This window comes from Corapipo altera, unplaced genomic scaffold (assembly GCF_003945725.1).
Source record: "Corapipo altera isolate COAL_440 unplaced genomic scaffold, ASM394572v1 2, whole genome shotgun sequence".
Lineage (NCBI taxonomy): Eukaryota > Metazoa > Chordata > Aves > Passeriformes > Pipridae > Corapipo > Corapipo altera.
The window spans coordinates 11,405,854-11,428,832 of NW_020884890.1; the positions used below are offsets into that span (position 1 = coordinate 11,405,854).

At 37.9% G+C, this 22,979-nt stretch overlaps 1 protein-coding gene across 5 annotated transcripts in view; it reads left to right on the top strand.

Annotated features, from left to right (window-relative positions):
• The window catches only part of LOC113947877 (cytochrome b5 reductase 4), a 35,788-nt gene that overhangs the window by 8,569 nt on the left and 4,240 nt on the right, over nt 1-22,979 (top strand). For 4 of the 5 annotated variants that reach the window (XM_027644998.1, XM_027645001.1, XM_027645002.1 and 1 more), the window contains exons 5-13: nt 1,858-1,899; nt 4,257-4,311; nt 5,687-5,744; nt 5,849-5,942; nt 6,529-6,561; nt 7,330-7,452; nt 17,481-17,621; nt 18,699-18,851; nt 19,455-19,605. In XM_027644998.1, the coding sequence (XP_027500799.1) occupies nt 1,858-1,899; nt 4,257-4,311; nt 5,687-5,744; nt 5,849-5,942; nt 6,529-6,561; nt 7,330-7,452; nt 17,481-17,621; nt 18,699-18,851; nt 19,455-19,605 (850 nt within the window). The remainder of the gene's footprint in view (nt 1-1,857; nt 1,900-4,256; nt 4,312-5,686; nt 5,745-5,848; nt 5,943-6,528; nt 6,562-7,329; nt 7,453-17,480; nt 17,622-18,698; nt 18,852-19,454; nt 19,606-22,979) is intronic. The other variant, XM_027645000.1, reaches the window with a different exon arrangement.

The following is a 22,979-nucleotide window of genomic DNA, read 5'->3' on the forward strand; positions in this document are numbered from 1 at the left end:
TGTTTCCTGTGTTCTGGTGGGTTTTTTTGGAAGATGTTGCGATGATTTGCTCACTGAACTGCTTGAGAAAGCTGAAGCTTGTCTTTGCACAATTGAGGCTTTTTAAGAAGAGTTTTTTGAAAATACTGGTGATAGTGATTTTGCCGACTTGTATTTTGGGAATGCTGCTTTATGCTATGGTAGTGACTGACAGGAAATTCTGAAGTGTTGCTTCTGTAGTGTTACAGTGGATCTGTGCACTGAAACATGTAGTGTTTGTACATGCTGAGAAGGCCAGCACAGTACCCAGGTATGTAAGAGATGATTTCAGAATCTCTCTCAGCAAACCTGTGCAGAATTAAACTGCTTGCCTTCTCTTCAGGGTACTCAGCTGTAAACATTAGCACAGTTTGTTGTCTGGTATTTTTTAATATTGCTAATGTTTTGCATAGGCACGTCAGTTTAAGTCCCTGTATTACTTCAGTGATTACTTAGCTTGTGAGTCAGAATACATGTTGTATTATTGTTTATTCAGTGAAATTAGACTGAGAGCTGTGGTGTCATCCAAGGAAGAGAGGTAGGGCTCTGCCTTCAGTATGCCTCACGCAGTCCTTAAAATTGTAATGCCAGTTTCAGTGCACTGTGTTATAATGTAGTGAAATGAGAGTAGACTTCTGAATGCAAAAAATTACCTTTCATTAGAAACAAGTCTTTATGAATGACTTGTTATCCTGGCAGAAAGCTTAAAGTAATGTATAGCAGAATTTGCAGACAAATATTGCCTCAACCAAGAATTTGTGGAGAGTTTTCTTTTTACCTTATAATGGCACAACATGAAAGCCGCTAATGAAGTCAATTCTTCATCATCTCTCAATTAATTTTGCAATGCTGTATGCTTAATGCTTTGTTCTAGGAACCTTCCTTAACTTCTGTCTAGCATTTTTCCTCTAACACTGGCTGGTGTGATGCAGAGCACTGGGAAGGATTTGGAAGAACATATGAGAAACATTCCTACTTTGGTTTTTGTAAAAGGGAGCAGGAAGAACAGATTTGTTTCTCTCCCTTCCCCAAACCTGGCTGTCATAGGAAAGAATATAAAATGGACCTTCATATTGGGACATTATGAGATGTGCAATGTAGAGAAGGTCAGAAAGGGGCCTGGGTGTATCTAGAGGGCTAGTTTCCCCACAGATTTGCTGTGAACCAAAGGATATGGGGCTGCGGTGCCTTTCTGGTAGAGTTGAGCACCTTGTATATAAATTGACACTGTGATTTATCCATTTGGTACTTTTTTTTTTCTGCTAGTGTTTTTTTTGAGTTTTTTTTTTAATAGTTGCCGCATACTGTAGATTTAATGAAGAATTCAGATACTACCTTGACAAATAAAATCATTTGGCAGAAAAAGCTTATATAAAGATATTCTTTTTCCTGTGTTTCTGCCAAAGATTGGGTTTAGATTTCCAAGGGTTGGGACGGTCAGATTCATGTTCTACTATGTGATGTCATGAGGCAAGTGTCATTGGAATTCTTAACAGATTCAGTAAACTTGTAGCTGTGAAGTTTATAGTTGTACAACATAATCTGTGATGTTTGTTTTGAACAAACAAAAATCCTTGATGTTTGTCTTTCAGTGCTGTGCAGCTTCTGGCATTTGTAACATACTGGTTTTTCAGTTAGACATAATCTTTTGGAATGGTAATCAGTGCTGCATTTATTTGTCACTTCCTGATATCTGAAGTGTCCTGGTCAATCCGTTAATGTTTTGGAAAGTTTATTTGGAGATTCTTAGTTTGGCTAATTTCTTTGGCATGATGTGTGCAAGTACTGTGCTGTAACTTCTTAACTGTCATGCTTGTTGCTTTTTCTTAATGCTTTTAGAGATTTCTTGTACTCTGTCTGAAGGGAAGAAGCAGCTCAATGGTAAGTATTCACCTGGAGCAAAATAGTGAACGAATCTTAAACTTATTTCAATATTATTGAATGAGCAGTGTTTATCCAGACTTCTCTCTGTATTTGAATCAAATGCTGAGGCTCCAGTGAACCGTGGAAATTTCCAAAGGCAAAATCGTAATCAGGTATTGTGAATTCCATGTCTGGAAGTATTGTAAGACTGCGGTAGAGTAGTGTAGATAAGGGAGGTAAGAGATGACCAAGTAAGTTCAGCTTGTCTGCAAAGTGCTTGGAAGATTTTCTGCAAAGGTCTTTTCTATCCTGTCTCCTGTCAGGTCTCCCTTTTTTTTTTTGTTGCATCAATTTCTTTTTATTCTTTCAAGGTGCAAAATTGTGCATTTTCTTTTGAGCTTCATGGAGCTTTTGTCAGTCCATTGCTTCAGTCTGTTTGTGTCCCTTTGAATAGTAGCCATAACCGTGCATGGTTTGGCTGCTTTCCATGAGTTGTTATTGCTCATGTACTTCCTGAATGTAGGACAGTGTGTTCCCTGTAGGCGGCTAATGACAGTATGAAACAGTATCAGCATTCCCTGTTCCCTAGGGAATGCCAACAGTAACTAGCCCCTAGTGGGACTTTGCATGCTGATCACACCTTTTGTGACTGTCAGTTCTACTAATTTTCTATCCAGGTTGTAATCCTCCTGTCAAACCCAGCTGTTTCCAGTGTGGCTATGAGGATAATATGGGAACCATTATCACTGCACTTGCTGTCCCATGGGATTGTGCAGAGCAATTCCTAGAACAAGCTGAAGTTTGCTCCCTTGAGATGCGGAGTTGTATTTCTGCTGTTCATCTGGTTACCTTAAACTCTTTCATTTCATACCTGCCATCAGCCTTTGGCTTCACCACCAGCTTTCCTTTATGATCACCATGACCAGTACAGCACTTTGCTTAATTGATCACCTGAATCATTGTCTTTTTATTGAATTGTTAATTCTTGTTTTCATGTAGCATCTTACAGTATTTCAGAATAATTCATAAATAACTTTGTTTGCCAGAATGTTCTATTTTATTGTGGCTGCTTATATATTTCTGTTGACCTGCAAAAGCAAACTGAAGTGTGTATGACCATGAATTCCTGTTATCTGTGGGGGCCAACCTAAGCATATGATGTATGTCCTCAAGAAAGGCTTAGCCTTTGAGAAGGCTTTTATCATTATGTGATTGGTTTTCTTTTGCAATGATCTGACTGCTCTGCCATTTAGCTTCCTTGGCAGCTGCAGATGGTGTGTACTTAGGAGTAATTAAGAATCAAAGAATAAGTAATTTGACTGAGTTTTAATTGCTTTGGGTTAATTCTCCCATCTGGATGATCAAATATTTTCAACAGATTGGATTGGACTGGAGTGGCTCTCTGTTTTTATCTACTTCCCACGTGGTGAAGCCACTCAATCACCGTGTTTAAGGTTGTAGTCATACTACAAAACTTACTGGCAATTAGAAGATAGTAATCTGGGTAACTGAGAATTCAGGTGCTAATTATTTTATGCATAGCCATTTCAAATTTGCAAGGTTTGCCTTTGAATGGGCTTGGAACCAGCACTTACCAGCTGTTCAGTCTGCAGCTTCCTCCATCATTATTCTATTTAACTTCTTTGTGTTAAATAGATGAAGGGTTGCAGTTGCTTTTATCTGTCTCTGTGCTCAAGTGTTTGCCAAATATTTTCAGTTTCTATCATGCCAGAGATTAGTACAGTTGACGTTTTTAAAGACTGACCAACTGTTGCCTCCTAGCAAAGGCCTTTTCAGACTGTTTTGTGAAGTTTAATACTTAGAGTAGCTGAATTCTGTGAAAATTCCTAGGAAAGTGCTAAGTTGAAAGATTAAGGTTGATATCTTTGCTTAACTGACTGACATGAAGTTTTACTTGTGAATTAGGTTAGATCAGACATGCCAAATTGAATTTATTCATCTGAATTGTATAAACAAATAGTTCTGTTAAAGGAAATTCGTTCAGATAACCTTGTGCTTCACTATCACGAAGTGTAAAAGCACAGGGTAGTTACAGGTGAAACTGAGATCAAGCCACATGTACCAGAAGGGCTGCAGACACAGGTACTGTGGTGTATGGAACTCTTAATTTCTGAAGTAGAATTTCATTTTCTAGGACCCTGCTCTCCAAGAGAAAATGCTGAATAAAAACTAAATTTTAAAAAGTACATGGTTATTTTTGGCTGCCTGTGGAAATAAAGCCATTAAATATTGTTCAGGGATATTTAGAACATTCAATTAAAAAAAAATAAAACCAAACCCCAGATATACTTGATAAGTATTTCTATTAAGCAAGCATCCCAGCAGGTATTTTATTGGCTGTCTGCTCTTTGTAGGTATGCTTCCTGAGAAGAAAGTACTAGCTTCTTCCGCTAAAGACTTAACTCCAAGGTAAGCCTTTTTCTTTCATTGGCTGTTGAGCATTCTATTTAAAAATTCTGTGCAATTCTTAGTACATGCAGACAACTTCTTCAATGGTTAGCTCTCGATGTTTCAGCTAAATGAGTATATGTCATCACCATCCTCTCAGAAGTAGGAAAGTTGAGGTTTGTTTAAACAACTTACCAAAGGTCATATAGGCAAATGATTATTCTTGGCCTGCTCGGTTGATTTCTAACACTTGCGCCTCCTTGCATTGTATAGAAGTGTATGACTTATATTTGCAGACTCCTTAGGTTTGCTTCTTGAGGAAACTTCTAGAAAGTGATTCCAGCTGGGCTGATTACTTTTTTTGACTTCAGTTAATTTGTCCATAGATGTACATATAGCCATGCCTTGAAAATGTGCTTCATTTCAAGCTGGAATATAGTAAAATGTGATAGCTGTATTCAAGTTTCTACAATATGCAAAGCGAAGCAGGCCCTAAAATCTCATTGTGATATACCTACTGTTGTCACTGAGGTGTCATTTTACTCGGTGATGCCTTGAGTCAACAAGGTTCAGTTTCTCATTTGACGCGAAAATCTCCTGTGAGTGTGTGATCTCTGCACTAGTTACATGCAGTCAGAAAATGTTGTGGCTTGTAAACAACTGGAATGTGGTTTATCTTCTGAAGTGCTCCCCAAACCTTGCTCCCTTTCTTCCCACGTGTGTCTGGCATATTCTGGATGTGACTGGAAGATGTGCAGCCTAGAATGTGTTGGCTGTCAGGAATGTTTACCGGAGGGATCATCCTCCCTCTCTGCCTGCTTTTCTGGTCCAGTAGTCTAAACAGTAGATAGAAGTTACTTCCTGGCAAGTGTAAAGCCGTACAAATAATTAACATCTGAAGGCTTTCCTTTTTTTTTACTTTACCTGGATTTATTACAAGATTTGGGCAGCATGGGAACATAGGAATGAATGTAAAATCTAGATTCAGGGAGATGAAGGGAGATGGTTTTGTGGTATGTGCATCAGATCTTTAACTCTTGGAAGTCACTCTGCTTCTTTAATGCTTTTGTCTGGAGTCAAGATTTTAATCATCTCCTAAAGGTGATTAAAGGTTCATATACTGCAAAGAGGGTGCGTATGCTTTTTAAGTAAAACTAATGACATATAATTTTAACTTCAATTTGCTAACTATCAGGATGCATAATTACACTGTTACTTTAGTAATGTTTTCAAAATTACTGGCTTTGGACTTACCTCTTCAAAAATAGTAAGTAATGTATTTGGCTTGTAAATTCATGAAAGATGCTCTTCTTGAAGACTTGGATTTAAATATGTTTTGATATGCCCAAAGAAATTCTATTTTTTTTTTTTTGTTATTGTATTTTTTGTTTTACAGTTATGATTGGTTCCAAACAGATAGTTTAATCACCGTTGTCATATATACTAAGCAGAAGGTAAGTAAAAAGGAGAATTACAAAATCCAGTTGTGATCTAGCTTGAATTCTGGAAGAAGTTCATAAAAATTGTTGTGTTTTTTTTTCCCCCTTGACTGTGAAAGGATATGAATGCAGAGTTGGTGATAGTTGACTGTCAAGATAAACGATTAAGGGGAGAGATCATCATGGATGACTACTCATATCTTGTAGAAGTTGGTAGGTATTGTAATTTTGCAGTTGAAAATACTGAAGTTTCATTCTACTTTATTCAAACCCTTTTATTAGACCATACGCATTTTACGTGTACTACTTAATATTTTATTCCTTTTTCATTTAAGATGATTAAAGTACCTTGATGTAAATTAATTACATTGTGTATCATCTCATATCTTCATTTGTTAAGTGTACTAAATGTTTTACATGTAGACTAAAGTGAAGTAAGAAATCAATTTTAAAGTTGTGTAAAATTTTTCTTCAAGTGTGTTTTTTATAGTTGTTAAAATGGTCTTATTCAAAAGGACAAGTGCGATAATTTACATAAATGAAGATTAGTAGCTTTATATGAGCCGTTGTTAAAAGTAATGGGAAAAATGGTGCCTTTATGTATGAGGCCTGTAGAAGTCATGAGTAAAATTTCAAGGCCAAATAAAGATGCATAGGTTTCTAGGCTCATTAGTTCACTCAATATTCCTAGACTTACAGTGTAGGTGTATACATAAGTGTGTGTCTATATATGTATATATGATGACTGGAATATAATTTTATTATTGCTTGACATAGAATTTGTTTGTCTTTATTTCAGACTTGGATCATGCAGTTTCAGAAGAAGTGGCTGGTAATTTCTGTCTCTTGCAGCGCTTCTGTATCTCTTCTAGGATAGCCCAGTCTGGAGTTGAACTTCAGTGATCCTTGTGGGTCCCTTCCAGTCATGATATTCTGTGATTCTAATATCAGAATGTGGAACTTTAGTTTATTTTTCTGAGTCTTCAGATACTTTACAGTTTTACTTACCAGCAGGTCCTGACACAGTCAATCAAACCATGCCATAACACTGAATAATTTTTTTTTTAAATGATGGCATTTGGCCATGTGAAAGTAGTACGTTGATAGTGCTCTGATCCCTCTGAATATGATTAAATGTTAAAATAGTTAGAAGTTAGTTCTGTTGTGTATTTGTAAAATGTTCTTTGCTGAGACTGGGATTTTCTTGTATTTAATAATTCATTCAAATGGCCTCGAAAAGAAAGTATTAAGTAGTGGTAGTTACCAATTTCCAGTACATGAGGACTCTGTGTTCATGAGCATTTTTCTTGACCAGATGGGCTGTGAAGCTGTCCTAGTTCCACAATCTATTTAGCAAATAAAGTATATTAATTATGCATATTAAATTAGTGCTTGTTGTTTTAATTGCACTCTAAAACATTATAGAGTGATAGGTAGAAGTATATTTAATTTGATATTCTAATTTAGTGGATTAACTACATGTGTCTTGAGAAATTTCTTCTAAATTCTTCTAAAATTTAGTTGTAACCGAGGAATGAATTTTTTTTTTTTTTTACAAAGTGTAGCTAAAAGTAACAATGTGAAACCTTTTCTCTTCTAGTAAATATTGCTGAAAAAATAGGAAAAGTAGAAATTATCTTAAAGAAAAAGGATAACATTCATTGGAAAATGCTGGGACAGCCCTGGGGGTGTCATAATACATTTATCAAACGCACAGACAGAGGTAAGCAATTTCATGGCCAAGTTACCAGTTGTTTTCTGACTTCTTGGAGCTTGTTAGTCATTTGGTTTCTTTCAGGATTTTCTATTGCTGTAGTTGTACCTTCAGTTCATTCATGATTGGTGTCTAATCTTGTTGAAAGCTACTCAGGAGTTCTCCTTGAAAGGATTCAACTTAGAGGTGGTTTTTTGCCTTGCTTTGGTTTGATGGTTTGTTTTGTCCCACATAGGAGTTGAAGGTGTTTCAGGCTTGTGGAAAGACTGGAAGAACCTAATAATGTAAGGTGAAGACTACTTGAGTGTTGTTCCGCCTCATGGCTACCTGTGTGCTTAATGTCCTTTCTGTCCGTGTGAAAAGACCCTGAGGGACAGTGCATAGATTTGTATCAATCATTATGGAAGTAACTGTAGTGAAGGTTTTCCTTCACTTCCAGTTTTTTCTATGGATATAGTAACATCAGGAACAGTGTGGCCAGCAGGACCAGGGAAGTGATCCTTCCCCTGTACTCTGCATTGGTGAGGCCACACCTTGAGTATTGTGTTCAGCTCTGGGCCCCTCAGTTCAGGAAGGATATTGAGGTGCTGGAGCGGGTCCAGAGAAGAGCAACGAGGCTGGTGAAGGGACTGGAGCACAAGTCCTATGAGGCTGAGGGAGCTGGGGTTGTTTAGTCTGGAGAAGAGAAGGCTTAGAGGCGACCTCATCACTCTCTTCAACTACCTGAAGGGAGGTTATAGCCAGGTAGGGGTTGGTCTCTTCTCTCAGGCAACCAACAACAGGACAAGGGGACATGGGCTCAAGCTCTGCCAGGGGAGGTTTAGATTAGATGTTAGGAAGAAATTCTTTACAGAGAGGGTTATCAGGCATTGGAACGGCCTACCCAGAGAGGTGGTGGATTCACCATCCCTGGAGGTTTTTAAAAAGAGATTGGACGTGGCCCTTAGTGCCATGATATAGTAATTGGAGTTGGATCAGGGGTTGGACTTGATGATCTTGGAGGTCTTTTCCAACCCAATCTATTCTATGATTCTGTCTTTCAACGTAATGTTGTTCCGTCGCACTACATCTTTGTAAGTTTATCTATTGACTTCAAGCCACGTGTAGGTATTAAAGCCAGCTCTGAATAAGCTGATGTGTCTGCAAGAAGCAGTAGATGTTATATTTGAGTTTAGTTTGTGGTAACAGAATAGTATGAACTTGACGCAGCATCAAAATATATTACAATGATCAGTGTGGTTTTGGTTCTTTTCACCTAAATTAAAAATTTCTGCACAATTACATTGTGTAGTATAAGCATGCTCCTGATATTATTGCAAATTGCCCAGCTTCTCAAAAGCCTTCTTGGCCCTCTGTCTAATAATGCTCAGAAATGGACTGTTTGATATTAGTCTGCCCGATTATGTGTGAAAGCAAAGCTGTACCTTTTTAAGAGCTAATTACGTGTTGATCACCATGTTGTACACCTCCTACTGCCTCTCAGTTATGCTACGTAGGCCTTCAAAGTCAAGAGATTACTGTGTTACAAAAAGGAAGACTGCATAAAAGCACATCTCTCTAGCAACCTTTAGCTTATATAGAATATAATTTTCCTTATGAGAGTTTCAGAAACTGTTAAGTTTCTTTAGTATTAGATTTTTCAATATAATCCTCTATATTTAAGGGCTTACAGACTGATCTAATATATTGTCCACTGTCCATTGCTCATTTTCTCCTGCCTTATCGCTTTTCAAAAAAAAAGAGAAAATAATCTGAAAGAACAAGAGCCATAGAATAGGGTGGCTTTGCAAATGAGGAAGGTGTGGATGACTGGATGCAATTGACAGAAGTGCATATTGAGCATTTATAACCAATGCTTTCTAGATTATTTATTGTGCTTTTTTTTTTCCTAAGAAGTCAATCTCCAACACGGTATTTGTCCTGTAATGCAGAGGACTGTTATAAGGTATAAGATACAGTTATAAGGTATAAGATTTTTTATATAATTTATAATATACTTTATTATGTATCAGTGACTGAGTTCACATCAGCTTAAACTGAATCTTCAGAAAACTTAAGTTAAAGGGCTTGCTGAGCCTAGGTTTCTTCAGTTCCCTGATAAAAAAGGTGATGAATCTACCAAATAAAGTGATATCTATGGCTTTTTAATACCTACTCCAGAAACTTTTATTCTGCAATTTTTAATTTTAAAACCTCCAAATTTAAAATTGAGCATGCCAGAAGGTGTATAGATGAAGAATGTTCCGGCCTACATGTCTTTCCTTCATTCCAATCCTGTGCTTTCAGCTCAGCCATAAAATCTACATGGTGTAGCTTCTATTTATTCAGTTTAGTGTTAAGTAGACAGTTTCCTTTTCTGCTTAGAATTGTGTTCCCTTACACTAAATTGCAGAATTTTCATATTTGCTTCTGGTTCTGTGGAAGCAAAATAATGTTATGACTGAAGAAACTCATACCTTGTTCAGTGTGAGCACAGAATAAGTAATTAATAACTAGAAAAAAATAATTTTACAAAAAACTTTTTATCTGGTATTTCTATATGGCACTATATATAGGGTACCACAGATGTGTTGCCTTAATTACTGAGATTCTTTTTCACTTGGATTTATGTATCTTCCTCTGCTCATTCTCAGCATTACCTTTTAGTTTTGATGGATGTGGGTCTTGTTTGAAGGCAGTGTAACTGATAACTTCCACTTCTGAAAATCTGGGAATAGAATTGAAAGTGGTTATATTGTCTTGTTATACATGTTTTTTGTTTATTTTATTCGAGTTTTGTGTATTTGTAGGTTTTTTGATAGCTTGCACTTTCTAAGAAAAGTAATCATTTTACCTGCAATGTTTTCACGCTTCCAGTTTGTGGTAAGGTTGTTCTGAGGCTGTGAATAGTAAGTGCTTATGGGAGCACTGATATTTAATTCCTCAGGGTTTTCTTGTCTTTGAGTTTTTCTCTAGTATTTCCATTGTATTGACCATTTCAAACATTTCCTTTGTATTCAAAGCACAGGAAGAAGGGCTGAAAAACAGGATTAACACTTGAAAACTTTTCTTGATTTCATGTTGTTATAACTTGTTCACATGACAGCATTCATGAATGAGTTTGTAAAGGAGGGATGGGTGACCTCCGTGCATAAGCCCCTACACTTCAAAATTATTTAATCTTTATTTTTGAAACAGTTAAGTCTAAATTCTACAAAAAAGCGATGAAGCTTTTCTTCAGGGACAATGACATAATGCAGAGATGATACTGGAAGCTTATGATAACTTTATGTTATGAAGAAACAATTAGCATAAACCTCTCCATTTTTCCCCTTAAGGTGGGAAAGTCCTACTCTCAGGTAAATTGCCTATGTAGTCTCAAATTTCCGCTGAGTTTATACTAACATTTTGGCCAGTGTGTCTTAGTTAACTGGAAGGAAAGAACAAAATTGTTGAATTTCCTCAAAGGTGAGAGGAATTTTTTAAGAAAAATTAGTGCAGTTTCAGTGAACTACACTGTATCTTAGGATGTATCAGGAGATTCAGAAAAATATTCAATACCGCTTCTACTCCTGAAGAAGGAAGTGCTTGCTTTTCTGGAGGAATAATTATTTATACCCCCACAGTATTGTTGTAGAAAACACAATTCAATATAATTAGCTTGTCAGTGTAGGAAAGTTGGTGTCATTACTCTTTGCTAGCTATCATGAAACTGGTCATTAAAAGCATAAACGAAAACTAGTGGTCACCGTGCTAACATCCTGTGAAATGTAAAAGCAGTATTTAAAAAAGTAGGATAAGACTTTCTTATTTAAAAACCAAACAAACAGAAAAAAACAAAACCAAAAAGAACAACCAAGAAACAAAACCCCAAACCAAACCCCAAAAGACCAAATTAGCACACAGCATAGTAATAGAGTGCAGGTTTTCTCATAGGTATTGACATGATTTTCTTTTAGGTGCCTTTTCTCAGAAATAAGATATGAAGCCAACTCGTGAGGGGGCATGCATACAAAAGCAGTAGCCATATGAAAGTGAAAAATGATGTTAGTACAGGTGACTTTGGATGTGTGTGTGGGGGGGGGTTTCCTCATGGAGAATGAACTATACTAGTTCTCTCTGAAAATGGTTCTGAACTTTTAATCAAATCCTTGTTTTGGAATATAACTAACTTCTACTTTCTTAAAGAGGGTGCAACTATTGGTAGATGCGTAGGGTGTGCAGTAAAGAAACAAGGTGCTGTTACCTCTGAGGGCTGAAATAGGATGTAATTTCTTTGTTTCATGGAGTGGTTTTAGTCCACATTAAGTGAAAGATCATAAACCTTTTTTTGTTGGAAGTACCAGAAGGAAGCAGAATTCTGATGCAGCACTTAATGTATATCAGCAACACTTGTGTTGTGACGGGTGCTATTTGCTGCATAATTAGGAAAGGTTTAGCAGATGTTGACTCAGTGGAAACCTTATTTTGGGAGGGGAGAGAGACCATCTGGGAAGAGAATGGCTGACCTTTTTGGATAATAGGAACTAGCTTGTGAAATCTAGTAATTAACTGAAGCATTTGAGAATACTGACAAATTGATGGTTAGCAGTAAGGGTTCATTGTTGTCTTAACTCCAAGACTAGGCTGCTGCCAGGAGTGGTGGGCAGCCACCTTCCTTCAGCTGTGTGGTCTAATCTCCATTGTGTTGGCACTAATAGTATTTGAGGCTCTGTAATGAAATAACCTGAACAAAGTAAGGATTAACGTTCAGCTGGCTGATGGACACTGTTGAGTGATACATGCTTGCTGGGAGTGGGGTGGAAATCCTCTGCTTGAGAGGGAGGGGCAGCAGAGGGATTTGGCTTTTATGCTTTAAAACTCTCTATTCCAAGCGAACAGGCTAATATTGCTGCTTTAGCATTCCTAGCATTATGACTAACAAGTAAGAAATAAGAATTGTCTTTGAAGTTTTATCATTGAAGAAAAGCAAAAAACATAATTCAAGGAGAAATGCTTAAATTAAACTCCCTTTCATGACAAGGAAGAACACAGTAGGCAAAAGGCTAATACTCTCCAAAAGGTATCATTATCTGTGCAGCAGTTTTGTTAGTAAAATTAAATTTGTATGCCTGTGAATCAATGTGCTGCATTTTTTGATTCCAGCAGAGGAAGAAGTTCAGTTTGAAGGGTGATGTCTCTGCCCTGTGATAATATTGGGGTTTTTTGGCAAAGCTTTGCTAACAGGGAGCTTCTCTGAGATCAGGTGCTGTGATGCTGGCACTTGATGTCTGCAGAAAGCTTGATCAAAGCTAACCTCATCAGTAGCTACTTTCTCCACTTTGAAAATTATGATTTGCTTCTGGATGCTTCATCATGCTCCAAAATTGAGAGAAGAATACCTTTTGTTTATGTACAGTAGCAAATCATGTGTCTTTGGCATCTGGCAGTTAACTTGGCTTTGTGGGCTGATGAAAGCAAGTGTTCAGCTTCATCTTGCTACTAGGGGTTGGTATTCTCTTGCTGAAAGGCTTTTCTACATTGCCACTTGTTTTTGCTTGTGTTCTAGTTTTGGCAGGGATAGAGTTAGGGTTAAATCACAACACACTGATAATGAACTAATTTTAGTTAATACAGGAAAGGCTACAAAAATAAACTAGAAGTTTACTTAGACCTAGGCAGGTCTCTGTTTTTAAAGGTGAGATTGAGTGAATCAGGACAAAAGTTCTGTATGGCAAAATAGAAAGAAAAACAGGGAGGTAAAGGTTATTTATATGGAAAAGGCTGGAATTAGTCAGGTTGTAAAGGTCAAAAAATTTTCAGGAAACAGTTGATGAATCATTTTTTTAGCTTTGCTCTCTCCACTCCCAAATATCTGTAAGAGTATTAGCTGATCAGTATTATGGGCTATTGTAGTGGGTTTCTGTGGCTGAGTTTTGGTAGCGGGGGGCTACAGGGGTGCCTTCTGTTAGAAGGTGCTAGAAGCTTCCCCTGTCTGATGGAGCCAATACCAGCAGGCTCCAGGATGGCCAAGGCCAATCCAATCAAGAGTGATAGTAACGCCTCCATGATAACATATTTAAGAAAAGAAAGTTATCGCACAGTAAAAAATTCCAAACAGGGAAGAGCGGAGTGAGAACATGGGAACAACAAAGCAGACACCAGTGCAGAAGGAGGGGGAGGAGGAGCTCCAGGTGCCAGAGATGAGGCCCCTGCAGCCCGTGGTGCAGACCATGGTGGAGCAGCTGTACCCCTGCGGCCCATGGAGGACCACTGGGGTGCAGAGACCCACCTGCAGCCCATGGAGAAACCCATGCTGGAGCAAGTGGATGCATGAAGGAGGCTGTGACCCTGTGGGGAGGCCCAAGATGGAGCAGGGTCCTGCCAGGGACCTGCAGCCCGTGGAGAAAGGAGCCCACGCTGGCACAAGTTTTTCCCAGGTAGGACTTGTGGCCCCTGTGGGGGACCCACACTGGTACAGCTCATTTGTGAAGGACTGCACCCCATGGAGAAGTGACCCACGGGACAGCAGTTTGGAAAGAACTGCTGCCCGAGGGATGGACTCATGCTGGAGAGATCCATCAAGGACTGACTCCCATGGGAAGGACCCCACAGGGGCAGGGGAGGGATTCCTCTCCCTGGGCAGCGGCAGAAACAACAAATGACTGTAACCCCCATTCCCCATCCCCCTGCACTACTGGGGGGGGGGAGGAGGGAGAACATGGAAGGAAGGAGAGGTGGGGGGAAAGTGTTTTTAAGATTATTTTACTTCTTGCTCTTTTGCTCTGATCCTGTGTAGTAATAAATTGAATTAGTATCCCGGCTTTGAGTCTGTTTTGCCCATGATGGTGATCAGTAACTGACCTTTCCCAGCTCTTATCTCAGCTCATGAATCCTTGGCTGTTTTTTTTCTCTCCTCTGTCCAGTTACAGAGGGGAGTGAGAGAGCGGCTTTAGTGGGTACCTGGTGTCCCGCCAGGGTCAACCCACTACAGCTATATTACCAACTTCACACATTCTTTTAAGCAATTCTTAAGTCTGCAGAACTGACAGCAATCTTGGCTTATTTATTTGTGTACTGTACTTTGCAGTCTTACTGTGTATTATTTTTCTAATTTCAAAAAACCTTTTAATAATATTTGTATAGCTGGAGAGATGCTTTACTTCAAGATTGGTATGAAATGGAATTATTGACTTCAATTTTTTCAGGGCTTTAGGCATTCTTTTGATTCATCTGAAATGTTTGCTCATTCAAAATAAGGAATTTGTAGGATGTGAAATGAAAGGTGTGAGAAAATCTTAATTAAGAAGATTTATTCCATATCAGAGGCTTTACATTGTGTCTGTGCAGGCATTTTTAGTGGATAAACTCATTAGTAGATATTTGAATAATTTAAGAAAACAAGTGTATGCATAAAAATGTCATGGTCATCCACTGTGGCAATACTGGTACGTAAGGAATTTGCTGCTAGTTTAGTCCATGCACAAAGTGCATGTGCAGCTGAGGTTTAGTAATCTGAGTGTATATTTCAGGCATAACTGCATGTATTTAGATGCTTGACTGTTCTAGCAGAGTTTATTTATACCCTTGGAAATAAAGTCAATTAGAAAGAAGCATGGCTGAGCTAGAACATACTGTTTAAATCCTGAACTTTTAAACAATTGTTGGTTTGAAAGCTGTCCTCTGTTTAAAATTATTTGGTTTCTGTTGTGGTTGAATTGACAAGCTGTGATCCTGCACTTATTGAAGAAGGGAACGTTGATAGTGATAGCTGTTCCTTCAGGCAGCAATTGACTGCGCTGTCACAGAGCACTCTGTAACTAGTCTCCAGCAAACTCTTTAGCTGTGTTTTTAATCCAGAATATCTGGAAAGAGCAAAATATTTGGGGTAATAATCCTGGACTAAGGAAACTGCAGTACAGATAAATTACTTGGAAAATGATAATTCATTACATGAAATTACTGAAGTACTCCAAGTGGTCCTTAAATGACTCTTGGGGAACACTGGGGAAGGAGAATGGACAGGCTAGCTTACTGCGAACCCCTCTAACCTTTTTTGGTTGATGGTTGGTTTTGGTGTTGTTTTTTTTAAGTCCAGTGATCAGTGTCTGTTTGCGAATTATAGCCCTCGTTGAGCATAAAGATCAGCCAGGCTTACTGATTGGGCTTCTCTCTGGTGCTCTTGGAAGTAAGAGCAAGGAAGCAATGGCAGTGGTTGCTGGAGCTGCAGCAATGCCTAGAATTTCCTTTACATTTTGTCTTGTATTTAAGGGAGACTTCACTGGAAAATTGCATAAGCCTTCTGTCAGGCAAGACTCACTTAAGAAGAGTCATTGTGTTGACTCAAGAAAGAATTTTGAAGGACATCAGGATTTAGGCCATATACATAAAATAAAATGAACATCTGTGCCTGTAGTGAAGCCATGTTTACTGTCACAAGTTACCTCCTTATTTTCCATGCATAACTTCCAGGAGTATCTGCTCTGTGATCTTACCAGACACAGTGGTTATGCTTTGCATTTTCCAGTCAGTGGGAACTTCACCAGAGTGCCACATGGATGGGCAGTGGCTGGCCACTTCCTCTGCGAGTTCCCTCAGAATCCACGGATGCATCTCGTCAGGTTCCATGGACTTGTGCACCTTCAGGTTTCTTAGATGGCCTCGAACCTGACCTCCTATAGTAGCTGGTACTTTCTACTCTTGCCTCTGCCTTCCTAATGTCTAACCTAAATTTGCCCTCCTTTAGTTTGTATCCATTATTCCTTGTCCTATCGTTTCATCAGTTCCTGACAAAGAATCCCTCTCCAGCTTCCCTGTAGGCCTCCTCTATATTATAGTTGAGAGTTGAGAAATACTTTCCTCTATTTAGCATTTGTTGTGAAATTAACCTTTGTAAGCGTTTTTTATTTCCAGAAGGAAAGCATTCATGCCCTTTGTTCTTTGAAGTACTTCTTCCTTGCTGCTTCATCCCAGCTTAATGTTCTGCAGTCTCTGGCTGTAATCAACAGGACATAACCCTCTACTTTGTTGAGCTTTCAAATCCTCCCTTAGACCCTGAAGTGCTGTATTGATGCAGATTACAGAGCTCAGGATGGCTGCTTAGTTAAAATGGGTGCAGGGCTGGCCAGCTTTACGCTGAGTGCTTTGCCACAGAGGTTGTTTCCAGCGTAGTTGATGGGTTATTACCCCTGTTGTAAGAGAGGCAGTCTGAAATGCAAACCTTACATAGTGCTTTTATTTATTTATTTTAAATGCTTTCTTTTTTCAGTTACCTTTTGCCAGACATTTAGTTGATGCACAGGTTGAAAACTCTGTATTTGAAACCAATTCCCTCGCCCCCAAAACACCTGTGTTAACAAAAATTTATGCTGTACATAAGACCTTGTAGTTGATTTAAGTGAGCATGTGAACATATAACTGGAGTTCATAATTCCTAGTTAGCCAAAAGGCACCAATTCATGCCTAAAATATTTACTGATAATGCTGAAGTGTTTCTTGCCTATGTAGGCACAGATGTTCATTTTATTTTATTTCATGTATAAGCGTTTAAGCATTGGAATTGTGTACCTGAAAAATTGTGCAAAACTGTATCAGAAATTCTTCTTGTGCTGATGACAGTCAAAGTGAAACAGTATGGGGTGGTCAGACCAATAAATATCTGAGATGCTGGGTGGGTTTGGATAGTCTGTTGCTAAGGACTGTGGTGCTCTGCTGGCTTATATTTCATTTGCGTTACGCCAGCTGGTTTTGGTCTACATACATGTACTTGTGCTGTAGTTACATGGTGAATTCAGTGCAGGTACAGTGTAGCACAAGGGCTTCTGTTTTCTGCTAGTTTCTGATGCTTTTCTACTTCTTCCCAGTCATTGCTGATAACTCAGAGGCCCAAAGTAAGGCTATAAATGAGTCCTTAGTCCAAAACTGTAAAAATAATTTTAAGTAATTATACAAGAAGCATCTATAGTGTTTTTATAATTGTATATACTGAAATACATATATTTCTCTATCTCTTACTGAAAGATATATAAGAAAAAAAAGACAGATTGAGACTTAACTAACAAGTATAATCATGTTTATAGAACTGTTCTACAGAAAATGCAAGTTGGTTTCTAAGACAGAAGTTACCCATGACACCAAGCTCTTCTGCTTTATGTTGCCAAAGGGCACACATCTCCGTATTCCCACTGGACAACATGTTTACCTCAAACAAATTATTACAGGTAAGAAAAATTGAGAATGTAGTAATAGATTCCTTTTCATAGTCTTGAGAGAATGCCAAGTCCACGGCCACTAATTCCCATGTTGTAGTTAGAAAGTCTCTGCTTCCAGAATCACAATCAGTGCTTAATAATGAACTGACTGGATTAATATTGATGGAAAGCTAACTATTGAGGTGGCTGGCGTTTACTGTTGACCTTATTGTCTCTACTTTCAACTCTCTCTTTAGAACATTCTCTCTGCTGAAGTAGTGCTGTTCATCTTTGAAGGGGGAAAACTTATCGTATATGTTATGTATCATTAGTCAGTTCCTTTTAATTTTTTGAAATGAGGAGGGTATTGTTGCAATTTTTCCTTTTTTGGAAAAATGATAACACAAGACTGTGAGACAAATGTATCTTGAAAAGCATGTTTGTTGCTATTCTTCAAAATTTTGTAAAAGGTGGACTTAAGGAAATGGAAGGCCAAAGAAATATCTGGTTTATTTTTTTAAAAGTACTTTTTAAAATATGTATATTAGTGGTTATACTGGTCACTATACTTGGATTGCAATATGCATGGTAGAGAGATTTCTCAGAAGACTTTTTAAATATCCATTAATCAAGAACCGTTTGTCCTTCTCCTCCTCCCTGCCTAATGCTTTGCTGGTGTCCAACTCTTGTGATCTTTCTTTCTATCATTATACAATGGATTTTTGAAATTATACTGCAAGAAAATATAACTGTGCAGTACTAAAACTCTGCTGTTTAAATTTAGAAAAAATCAAGTTCTTGAAATAAATGAAAATAAATGAAATTGTTTAGATTTTCAGTTTCTTCGGGGATGACTGAAGATCTTTAAATCCGTGTTCTGAATTGCTAGATAGCACAGAAATAACATGTGCAGTGACCTGAAATTTTTAATTTTCCAATTCTGGTGCAGTGGAAAGTAATAAACTTGCATAAAAGCATGAGATGGTGTTATTTTTATGGGATATAAAGATTATTTATTTACTCATTGCCTATTTTGGTATTTGTTTGTAGTAGCTGGATGTAGAGTGCTTTTCATATTATTTCAGCTTCTTTTGGTCTACTCTCTAGGGACAGAGGCAGTAAAACCATACACACCTGTATTGCCTTTTTTGCCATTGGATTTCCAAGAAACATCTCACCATGATGGTGTGCATATATATTTAATGATTAAAATTTATTCCTGTGGGCTGTTCACACAGGCACTTGACCACCTACAAATTGGTAAGTTTATGGTGGGGTTTTTTGTGTTTACCTTGTCTTTAAAGATTCACTGTCTGAGTATTTTGATGTTCTTATCATTTACCTACTTATATATTGGGATATACTTACTTTTTTTAAACCTTGTTTTCCATTCCCTAAATGTACAGGCTTATCCTCACTGTAACTTCGAGTTGCCCATGACATAAAGCTCTCCTGACTGATCTGTGTGAACTATCACACATTAGAGTTGATCACTTTGATGTCTGATGCTCTGAGAACAAGTTTTTGTGCTTTCACATAAAGAAAGCTAGGTCTGTTTTATGGGACTTAAGATGCACTTCCGTTTTCATTTCAGATACAGAGGCAGATTTTTAATACTGACTTCGGAAATGTTTGTGTACTCATGTCTTGTAAAATCCATCAAGACAAAACTTTTTAATTGTGTATCTCTTTTAACAAGAGTGATTCTTATGTGAAGTGTATAGTACCTTTCTGAAATGAACCTTAATACTACAAAGATAAAGGCAATATGAAATAGCCTTTAAAAAATCAGAATACTGATTAGCTTGTTTTCATCTAATTAATGTTTATCTTTTTCTTTTTTCATTTTTTTTTTGAATAAAGGAGACTATGTTTCTGTCAGCAATCCTGAAGGCAACTTCAAGAAGTCACAAGTTCAAGCTTCAGAAGATCTCATTTTATTGGCAGGAGGCACAGGCTTCACACCAATGGTTAAACTGCTGCATTTTGCTCTGACTGAAGTTAGTTGTCTCAGGTATGTACGATTCTTGTGATTTAATCCAAGTTAGAAGGAAGAAACATAATGGGCAAGCCTCAGTGTTAGTAAAACAACTAACAAAATAAAATGGTATGAAAGCAATTGTCTTCAACTTATGCCAAGAACTGGCATGCTTAAGGGAAGAGTGTCAGAAGCTTAGGCAATTTGCACGTTTGGTTATTGGCTACCCTCAACATAATGGACTGATCTGCATTTTGGATTTTAGTTGTGGTACAAATGAGCTCACTGGGTAAAAACTTGGAGGATTTTTTTTTTAACTAGCTTTCCATTTCAGTCTCTTTTTAGTATTGAAATATTTCAGTGTAGGTATTGTTTTTTGGACTGAGAAGAGCTAAAACTGTTTACTTATAACCTCTTTCTGGTATATTTGAATAGCTAGCTTATTGTTTTCACCTGCTAAGTGACAGTTAACACATTGTTATTGGATGAGCTCCAGTTTTAAAAAAGTACCACTTCTATAAGCAGAGCATTAAGTGTATTCAAATGCATAGAAAGGTGTATATTGCATATGCATTCTATACTCTGTTTGTAAAATCTACAGAAGAAAGCATTACTTTTACTTGGTAAGGGAACAGGTTGTTATGTCCTTTGGAACCCCAGAACTAGTACTTCTGCTTTTGAAACAGCATAGAGATATTAATTGGTCACTAATCTTCATACTAAAGCTAAAAAGGATGAGATGCACTGCAGAAGTTTGTTTCTAAAAAAACAAACAAACCCTAAATCGAGACACTATTCTTATATTGTTTATATTTCAGCAATGACGTATAATCCTGTTTTGTGAGCAGAGGGATTGTGTACTGTCTAGCTCTTCCAAAGCATCCTGTATTGTCAGTAGCAAATAGCAAGTGGCTGGCTGGCCTTGCCAATCCAAAGGGTAAATCTATCATCTGACAAAATGCTTGGGAAGCACATTTTTAACACTTTTCAGCATGATTTCTTATGGGAATTCAATGTTAGTTTAGGATGCAGCAGCATCTGTTTCCTTAACTAGTCAATTCAAAGTAAACAAATTTTTCCTTCTTGCTGTGGAGGCTTGTTAGGTGAATGACTTGATCTGGTACAGGTTCTGGTTATATGCAGATACTTAAACATTTGGTTTTCTGACTGTTCCAGGCAATTTAGTTTCTTGGCCTTATATGTGCTCTTTAACCATTATTTTCTTTTTGGGGAAAATATTAAGAGTGTCTTAATATATGTATGTTTATATGTATGAGATACATGTATATGTAAACAACATAAATATGATTTGCATAGAATTATCTTATTTAACAAAGTAACTGTTGTCCTAAGCTTGGATTTCACTTGCAGGAATACAAATTGCAGAAAGCTGAGGAATAATCTATGCAGTGATTGACTTGTCACCTGTGGGTGCCAAAGCAGCCTCTGTCTGGAGTGCTGTGTGAGTGCTGCTGAACTTCTGGGGATGCAGTGTGAGTGCTGGAGAATCTGCAGCTTCCCTAAGCACCATTTACTGTTATGTAATGGGCTAGGATCAATGGATTTTCATTCTTACTGTCTAGTCAAAGTTTCCCTATTATCTTTTAAGTCTGCTATTTCTTGCCTATGGTAAACGGGGAAAACAATTTGTTCTCTTCTTACCTGCATTATCCTTTTGTGAAGGATAATGATCCTGAAGTCATAATGAGTTGTTTCCTCTCTTACAGGCTAAAGTGTATTTGGCCAAAGTATTAATTAAAAAACAATAGTAGTCCTCTACGCTTTCTTTTTAAGATGGGGGTTTTTTGCTCCTTTTTTACTGATGGTGTATAACTACAATCAGTTATCAGTTAATGGGTACCTTTCTTTAAAAAGGCACTACACACTAGAGGGAGGGCTAATGCTCTTCTTGAGTATAGGATGCTTGTAGTCTATTATTGATTCTTCTTGATAGTTGCATCTTCCCTTGTCTCCAGCTTTTCATTCCTAAATTACCACTCTGTCCTCATATTCACTTTTAATATAGTATCCCACTTTCATCATCATTCTTGTTTGGAAGGTGATTTTGTAACTTTTTACCTCCTCTTTTTCCTAAAATCCTATAAGGGTCTCTAACTCCTCTCTGTACAGCTTTCCATAGGACCTCACATACCAATTTTTTTTACTTTATTAAAATCTACATCCCTTGAAGTAGCTTCCAGTATACCAGATTCACCCTATTTCCTTCCAAAGGGCTGATGAACTTTCTAATTTGTTATCTAAACTTTTGTCAGCATTGTCTCAACCAGCTTTTCTTTACTGGAGAGGATCGTGTCTCTTCATTTTAGCTGGGTTTTCTGTTCTCTTGATAGTGCCGAGTACTGAGCAGCACTGCAGCAGATATATTTGTCTACACTGGGAAGTATCAGTAAGAGTGTCTCAACCAATTTGTACCTTTGTATCCAATGAACAAAATGCATGATTTTCCTGTGCACTTTCTATTGACTTTTTCCCCACCTGTGTAACACTCGATGCTGTGGTGCACCATGCCAGCATTTAGAGCACTGCATTCTTTCTTGTAGTGAGCTTTGTTTTCTGGGTTTTCAGAGGGCCCCAGGGAAGATAAGTGTAGCTGATTTGGGGCTGTTTTGTTTTATACCGGGCAAGTGTTCTCAAAGCTTGTTCACTGTATCTCACTTTGAGTTGTAATGCATCTGGAACTTGTTTCTCTCAGGTGATGTGTATTATATACAACATACGTATTTTATATGTTTATGAGTTTTTATATTTTGACAGGAGAAAATGAAATGTTTCTCAAATACAAGATGACCCCTTTTCTTTGGCATCTGATGTGGCTTATAAGAGTTTTCCTGGTATCTTGAAGTGCTTGCAAAGGGGGAAAAAGGTTAGAAATCAGAAAAACGTGGTTTCTTCAAACTGGGAGAACATAGGCTTCTAAACTGCAGTTGAAGAACAGCTGGAGGTCATGAACTCTCTGCAGAAGCCCTAGCATATGTGAAAGATGTGTGAAAGTATGTGTGAAAGATTGCTCTCTCCAAAGTATAGAGCAGGAGGTGATAGGAATTAGTAGTTCCTGTGCGGGATCATGTAAACATACTGTGTCTAGCACCAGTCTCTTAGAATCAAGCTTGGCTTGTAAATGGTACACTAGGCAGTGGAGTGCCATGTTGTGGAACTGGAATTGCAAGACTGTGTGATGTGCAAGACCAGCAAGCTTAGCTGACAGATACCTTTGTGGTTCTGCATGCATCCCAGTGCTCTGGCTTCCTGCAAGTAGGGCACCAAACTTACTGCTTCTGACAGCACAGCAGCGTGCTCTCTCTGTGCAGAGCTGTGCCTGAGTAGAAAAAGCAAGCCCTCTGGGATTAATTCAGGAACCACTTGCATTTAAAAGTACATCATCTGTTTTA